This window comes from Hermetia illucens, chromosome 2 (genome assembly GCF_905115235.1).
Source record: "Hermetia illucens chromosome 2, iHerIll2.2.curated.20191125, whole genome shotgun sequence".
NCBI lineage: Eukaryota > Metazoa > Arthropoda > Insecta > Diptera > Stratiomyidae > Hermetia > Hermetia illucens.
The window spans coordinates 134,903,669-134,912,327 of record NC_051850.1 but is presented as its reverse complement, the minus strand read 5'-3'; the positions used below and the strand labels follow the sequence as shown (position 1 = coordinate 134,912,327).

General features: G+C 39.5%; 1 protein-coding gene across 1 annotated transcript; it reads right to left on the bottom strand.

Moving 5' to 3' along the window:
- Positions 1 to 7,365: 7,365 nt before the first annotated feature.
- LOC119649336 (tetraspanin-18-like) lies at positions 7,366 to 8,193 on the bottom strand. The gene has a single exon (XM_038051442.1). It carries the CDS (start codon positions 8,079 to 8,081, stop codon positions 7,401 to 7,403), a length of 681 nt encoding a protein of 226 aa, XP_037907370.1. The 5' UTR covers positions 8,082 to 8,193; the 3' UTR covers positions 7,366 to 7,400.
- Between the last annotated feature and the right edge of the window lie 466 nt (positions 8,194 to 8,659).

Here is an 8,659-nt window from a genome sequence, read left to right as displayed (position 1 = left end):
CACTTTTGTGCAAATTTCTTGCATTCTAAAGTTCTGAATATAGATAGTAGGCTGACATTTGTAGAGAACGGACGTGTCTACAAATTGATATTATTAATAAAAATAATTTAAAATTGAAATTAAATTAACTTTTATCAAGAATATAAAAAGATACTTACATTACTTAATTAATAATATATAATTTAAAACTTAATTGAAACTAATTTACTTTTGATTTTGTTATCTTAGTTACTTTTTCCTTAACAAGTTTTGAGAAAAAATTCGTTTTTTTGGCTTGGCGGGAATGAGCGGCGAGCCGCCGGCGGGTGGCGGACCAGACCGGCCCCCCACTATAAGGCCTAGGGGCACTCGGATCGGTCGTGGAGTTCGCAACGAGGAGGATCCAGACTTGAAAATAGCCAAAGTGAGGGTAGCCAATCTTGAAAGAAGAAAATGGTGAGCTGGCGAAAACACTCGAAGATTTGAAAAATCAAATGACAATATTGATAAAAAAAATGGAAAGCTTACAGAGCAGCTAATGGCTGGGGAGGCGGGCCCGCAGTTTCCAAAGGTAGCCAGAAAAAAGGTCAAGCTTTCTTCGACTGCTTTTGCAGTCGTGGAGGTACCGGGCTGCCTTGAGGGCGAACAAGTTTTTGACAGCGAATCTGTCCGTATGGAGGACATAGAGAGCAGTAAAGCAGACGATACGAGAGATGTCGGAAATGTCCCAGAAGAGGGTGCTAACCAGGCAAGTTGCAGTAGTGAAGATGGAAAATTGGGTGAGTTTTTGGTCTATGTTTCCAAAAAATTAAAGAAAAAAAACAAAACAAAATGTTAAATAATGTAAAAAATAATGCAAGTACGAGTGAAAATTTAAAAAATGGTTCGACTGGGGATACAATTAGCACCCGAAATAAAGAAAAGGGGGAAGGGGTGCCCCCATTAATGTTTATAAATTAGGTGGTAGAGATTTAGCCACTCTACTTAATAGGAGCGCGGGGCTCTCAAATTTTGTTATTAAAAAGACGGGGGCCGAGAGAGCCCAAGTCAAATGTAATAAAATTGCAGATTACAGAAAAGCACGTGAGGTCCTTGAGCGAGAGAAGGCTCCTGACTTCACCTACACTCCAAAGGAAGAGAAGGTGCAAACCTTCATTCTGAAAGGCTTGGATGCGGAGGAAGAGCCCGATGAGGTGCTCAAAATGCTCCGGGAGACGGGAACTGAGGTCAAGTTCCTCTCAGTGTCACGGTTTAGTACGAGGAGATCCGTTTTGGAAAAACGAATCCTGCCGCATTTCCTCGTGCAGATAAGCCCGGAGAGGAGTATTCCTCAAATCTTGGATAGAGCAATACCAGATAGAGTATAAATGCGAATTATATGGGTCAGAAAGTCCAACCTGGCCCAGGGCAAACTCCTATCTGGATTTGTGCATTGCTGACGCGCGTTTGAACTTTTATTTTAGGAATCCTCAACGGAAACTACAGATTCTTCCTTACGATAGCGACCATAACGCTATTCCTATTGAAGTTCTGTTTGATGGACGAAGAGTTCGCCTTCTGCCGATAGACAGTTGCGTCCACAGGCTGAACTTTAAACAAACAAATTGGAAGAAATTCCAAGAGAGGTTTATTCGGGGATATCGAGAGGAATGCCCACCTCTTGATGGGGAAAACGATAATACAATTGCACCAGGTGACAGGAACTTGAGCAACGAGGAAATACTTCAGTATCTTCTCAAGCTGGAGAACTTGACACTGGAAACAATTGAACAAGTCGTCCCTAAGATTAAACCTCGCAATAATATGGAAGGATATGAAACTGCAGCCATAAAACGGTTGAAAAAAGTGAAAAGCCTTCTGCTCACTCGCGTCAACTAAATCTATCGGAGATATGGAAACTATCATCATCCCATATTGGTTGAGTTCAAATCACTTCTAAAGATCGCGCGGGATCTTATCCGTCAACATTACGTAAATGAAGTGAACTTCCAATGGCGGGAGAAGTTAAAGGGTATTTCACCAAGCGATGCAGATTCCATGTTTACTAAGATAAATACGTTATTCCGGAAGAAATCACGAATAACTGTACCGAGAATTAAAGTCGGTGGCAGCGAGATACAACACCTTATTGACTCAGGTATAGACACGAATAGTGTAACTGCTGATGAGCAAGGCAATTACATCGTGATGGATGATGCTCTGAAACTCGAACTTATAGGGGAGCACTTTGAATCGGTGCATCGGCCCAGAACGGACTTAGAGCCAACGCGACTTTCGGAAATTGTAGAACGAGATGTCCACAATTTTAAATATAGCCTGAACGGCACCACAGTTCTCCAATTTAGCTCTGCGTTGCAGGCTGATCTCATACCGAGTGATAATCTGCTTGATTACTTTGTCTCATGTGTAGAGTTAACTTCCATATTCAGATGAGTAAACAGTAAGAGTTCATCCGGTATGGATGAAATTCCCAACGTGGTCTTCAGGCATTTACCAGACATTGCCATTCGTAATTATTGCATTTTGTTCAATAATTTATTGAACAATTCCTTCTTTCCAGGACAATGGAAGAAAGCCCGAGTATTCCCGATTTTAAAGAGAGGGAAGGATTCATCCAGCTCTCAGATTTTCAGGCTCCTGAAAAATGAGTTTCCCAGCCACCTCGTAGCGATGATGTGTAGTATGCTGTATGGCAAGTGCTTTGTCATTACGGACGGAAATCTCACTACTAGCAGAGAATTTCATGTTCTGAATGGATTACAGCAAGGGACAGTCACTGCGCCTACACTTTTTTGCGGTATTTGCCGGCGAATTACTCAATTCTTTCGAAATCTCCTAAAAGGTCGTTGGTTGCCTTTGCTGACGATCTGAAAGCCTACACGGCGCATAAGAAGGTAACTGAGGTGCAAGTTGAACTTCAGAAGATGTTCAATGATATTAAGTTCTTCACGAACAGTTGGCGGATGAAAATCAATGCGCAAAAGTGTGAAACGATTCTGTTTCGAAATTCCTTGGCGTATGCCAGTAGGAACTTGAAAAGGAATTGGAGAGATTTCTACATTGTCGTGAAAGAGGATAGTTCTGAGCGCATTCCTCATAAGAAGTGCGTTAGATACCTGGGTGTGCGTCTTGACGAGCGGCTCCAATTTAACGAGCACGTTAAAGTCGAGCTAGAAAGCGCTCGCAAGGCATTCATGTCTCTTCGAAGACTCTTTTATGCTTCACATCTTAGCCAGAAGGTTAAGATTATTTGTTATCTTACTTTGGTTAGACCGGTGCTCACCTACGGGTATGCTATCTGGTTTAATTTGAGTGCTAGCCAAATGGAGAAAATAAGGATCTTTGAAAGGGAATGTCTGCTTGCTTGCACGGGGCTTAATAGGACTGCTTCGTCAAACTATGAGCACTATGTAACTAATGAAGTGATGTATGCAGCTGCTGCTGTGCCAAGAATCGACACAGTTATCGTCAGATTGATTCGGAACCATATAGTGCGATCTGCTTCGCATGGGGAGAACCCTTGGGTTTCGCAGCCGTTCTACCCAAATGATGGGTATTCCGAGAAAACTCTCACGGCAGGCTTCATTCCTCCCGAAGCGTTCGTGTATCTTGATAGGAATGGTCTAATTCTTGATTCTGCCGGTGATCCGGTTATGTATCATATACATAGACGGGCCACGGACAAAAGGATAGAATACCCCCCGAATTTGACAGTGGGGGCTCCGGGATTCGACTCCGAGATACTCCAGAGCGAGAGCAATTGATATTAAGCGGGATGAAAAAGAGAAATCCTGGTACTGGTGGCTGCGGGATGCCGGTTAGCGGTGGCCATGCTCAGTTCTGCCATTTGTTTCTTGGTGGGGCTTTGTAAATATGTACATATTGAACGGGTGTTGATTTTGCCTCCAGTTGTATAATAACTTATACATCAATACGTATATCGTTATTGTTTCTTTGTAAATATTACAAAAGGTAATAATAACATCTTTTCTATTGTATTGTTATTGTAAAAAAATAAAAAAAAAATATATAATATAAAATATATAATTATGATAGTTTTAAGCACAATAATTTAAGTTAAAAGTATCTTTTGAAGCGATAAAACATTTATTACTGTTATTATAATACTTTTATATTTCTTTATTTGCCACTATTCTGTCGGGTTTTTGACCATTTCCCGACAACTTATTGTAAAATTAGATTTTTATTTCTTACTGTTTCTCTTCTCTGCCTGTAAATTGTTATTCGAAAACTTTGAGAGCCCACAGTGGCCATTAGATTTAAGTTATTTTTGTTATTTTAAAAGATTGTTTTTTTATTTTTAATTTTTCCAATCTATATACTATTGTTACCTATTTCTTAAAAATGAAAATGATTTTAAAAAAAAGTTCTGAATATTAGTATCATACTAAAGTGAATACTCTGGCATTTAGTGAGCTAGGTAAAATGGGAAGAATGCCCATTAAAATATGATTATATAAACAATACATAAAACCCTTCATATCTGGAGCGTTCAGCATCGTCATCGTGTGCAAGTGCCTTACACTAGCCAGTTGTTAATCAAGTTGTTGGTTGGTGTGAGATTACACGTCTGTGGGTAAGTTGCGCTTGCGTACCCTGATCGAACAATCACAACTTGTCCACAGAGGCGCAATGTCGCTGTAACTGCAATTTGCCTGCAGACGTTCAATTTGGTTGCAACCAACAACTTGCTAGACAACTTGGTTCCACGTTTGTGGTTAGTATTAAGCCGGCTCAACACATTTGCTGCAACCCAATGGGAACCAAAGACAGAGGTTCCTTTATGATTCATTATGGATTAAAGGCAATTGATCTTAATGGAATCTGAGAGCGAAACATGCTTTAAGATTCCTCCATTGGAAGTTTGGTTTAAATACACGCGGATATACATTTTTAAGGTTTCCTATAAAACAAAGCCTTACTAAATTTGGGTTAACGTCTGTCTGTCCGTCCGATTTACTGCGAAACGGCTGGAGTAATCATCACGAAATTTGCTCTGAGAACGCTACACATGGAACGAGTTGCATCATTTTGCGTTGGCTTTAAGGGGGTTCCCCATATATGCGAAAGGAGGGAGCAAACTTTTTTTACAGAGCGTGGTCACATTGGGTATCCAATGAAAGGGTTAAATTCTGGTTTTTAGAACCTACCCAACCAAACAATCTGAAAAAGTCACAGGGGGGTGTACATTTTTTTCATCAAATATAGTCATGTGGGGCATCAAAAGAAAGGTCTCGGTTAGCCGGTCTTAGTTTCGACATCTGTTGGGAAGGTGGTGAGTGCGGAGGGCCGAAAATGATCGTTTCTTTCACGGACCCATTCTCAGAAACTACTCAACAGAATAATCTGAAAAAAATCAGGAGGATGCCACTATATGGTGCCTGGGCTCCGAAATACCCTACATACAGATATCTGTTCAAATAAAGCTAATAATGGTATATTACTATAATTTTTAGTAATTGGCTGGAAAACCCCCTGAGGTTCATCCTAGCGCTGTACGCTATAAGATAGACCACAATCTTACCAAGTTTGGTGGAAATCGCACTCAACCCATGAGAGCAGCTTTGAAAAAGAGTTGTCTCTCAAAGAATGGGGAGCATAAGGTCAACTGAACAACCAGCATTTAGACGCTTTTGTGCCCTTCAAAGCGACCTCGGATTTAAATCGGATCCTTTCGAAAGAATGCAGCAGCAGGGTAACCTAGCTTTACAAAGTAGGAGGTACACTGAAATCTATGAGGAAATGGCAAATTATCTTCTTGAAGTGAAATTTGTAGACAGCATCACAAGTGATAACTGAGGACAATAGGCATGCAAGCTAAATAGTGTCACTTGAATGGCATTTAATTTGTTCTATTGTTAGATTTCTATGTTCTATGTGTTCTATGAATAGATTTTTAAGTCTACACGTTTGGAATATATACTTCGATTACTTTGCACATACATACATATATTTCAATTATCTGCCGTGTGGTGAATTTTTTACATGACTATATTCAATGAAAAACATTTTTACATCCCCTCTTTGCATGTATGGAGAACCCCCTTCAAACCCGATGTAAATTATGTCACTCACTGTATGAATTCTTAGTTCCTATATGTCCATCAAATTTCGTTCGAATCGGTTCAGCCGTTTTGGAGAAAAGTGCGTGTGATAGGTAAACACACAGACATACGAATCGATTTTAATAAGGTTTTGTGTTATACAAAACCCTAAAAATGTAAACAATGGTACATTCGGATTTAAAAATTCTCTCTTATTAATACCAGTTATTGAAGAACTCGTCAAACTATATTTTGATTATCAATTTTTGCCCATTGGACGATGTGGTGCTTTGTCGTCGCCGTTGTGTAAAATCCATCTTCCTGACGCTGCTCCGTGCAGAAGACTGGACCCAGGCATGGCTCAGGTTACCTAGTTTACACGTTGATTGAGTGCAAAGATCCCTCGAATGAAGCAAACATCGGTTGAGCAGTTCAGCCGAGGCGGATCTGAAAAAGTGTAGTATATAAATATAATATATATAGCATTGGCACTCCACCACCAACTGAGGCTTCGCTGGACTTTGTGGCAAATTCCCTCAGCGAAGCTTGTGCCACGAAATGGAATCTAACTCTCAATGCACTCATTTTGAGACAAAGGACATGCCGTAAAGGAAACCTGTAATCGAAATACGGGCAAAATGTTTACATTCATCCATATCCCTATGATACATGGATGCATCTATCAGACATTGATAATGCCAATTTCCGAAGAATTTCAGGTTTTTCTCTTCATTTTGTGGTACCTTTTTGTTGCTACTTTTCAATTTTTCTCTGTTTTTCATCATAAACAGTATCGGCGAATAATTCCTAGAGGTTGTTCAAAGGATTCAAGTCAGATTTTATCTGGCCAGGTCAAAGAACTTCCTTATTTACGGTAAATTTAGAAGTGTTAATTCTAGCATTGTCTATCTAGAACGACCTAATGAAATATCCGTGGTTTTTTGGCTTTTTAGATTATGAACTATGATTTTCCCATGTGGTAGCAGGTATGACCAAACCAAGGTTAATCCTCAACCGAGCTACTTCACCAGCTACCTACCCCGATCAGTTCGAGTTTCTTTTGAATTGAAAACAGTATCTTTCGATAGACATGCCTTTTAAGTTCAGTTCTCCACTTCTCTGCTTGCTGGATCTGTCTAAATTGAGTTGGTTGAAAGGGTGGAAGCCTAAGAGGCATGATAGCTTTGTAGAATGGGCTAGATCTGCCACATGATGTAATATCTCATGGCAGTTGATTAGAAATCCTGTACACTGGTGTGCCTGAACCAGTATCTTCTGAAGACTTTCAGACTTGTTAGCTTCTACAGAAAAAATAGGAAAATTCACTGAAGAATATTTATTAAAGCTCAAAACGCTCTATACTTTATAATACAAAAATAGAATAAGATAAGTTCCTAAAATAAAACCTACAAACACAAATAATATAATTATTAAACACATATAACCAACAGGCTTCGAATATTTGCGAAAAAAATTATTAATTTTTGACTCACAACCCTCGTTGTAAGCGCTTTCCACCGTACACTTGTCCTTAGCTTTTGGACAACACGTGGTAGGAACTTCTTCAGATTCATAGTCATCTGGTCCATTTTTGCCGCAACATTTCAATACATATTCAATTGCAGGCAATGCACTATTAGTATCGTTTTTAGACCGTTTATTCCAATATTCATCCATTTTCTTTGATACCAAACCTTTACTGGCCGAAATGTCAGCGTAGAGGCTCACACTCAAGATGACAGTTACGATCAGGAGAAGGAGCATCAGAATTGAGTGAGAAATTGCAAGAAGATGGGAGTCAAAACCGCTCGCCAGACAGCCTATGACGCACGTAATAATCATTAATAGACCGAGAATGAAGATGCCACAGGTAATTGATTGCCCCTTGAATTCTTCAATAAAGTCTGATATTCCTCTTAGTTCTCCTAGTCGAATTAGGACAATTATAGCAAGAGTAACACAGCCTATGCCTAGTAGTAGTAGCACAGCATTGTACACGATGAAGAAAATGTTGAATAAAGTCTTTAGCGTACACATTCTAATTTTTTGAATCGAAATGGGGGAATTTAAATAAAACTTGAATTTAAAAGGAAATGGCCAATTAAGAATGTCGACCTGACAAGCCTTGTTGATGTCAAATCCTTCTTTAAAAATGTCGATTTGATTGATTGCTTGATTTTGGTAGAAGGCGCTGTTTTACCGTGTCGGTACTTGTACTTATTTTTTGCGCTTTAACAAATAAATCTTGAAATATGAATAATTCCGACGAAAAAGTTTTTAGGCTTGGTTGAAACTGAAGAAGAGTGGCTACGAGCTTAAAATTCTTCCTAAAGTTAAAGCCACCATATTCAACGTTTGTGACCAGCACTAGACAGGAGGTACTAAAAATTATTCTAGGAAATACTCTAATGAACGGGCTGGTCAGGAATTGGAGGGTTTCGAATGAGCCCTCTATATCTGATCACAGAATAATAAGATTTGATATTGAGGGCAACTCCGAAATAAAATGAATAATAAGGAATCCCAGGAGAACGGATTGGGATTTCTATGCAATGCACCTGACCAACAACATGGCTCACCTTTAAAGGAGTGGTGACATCAAGAGGGAACTGGAA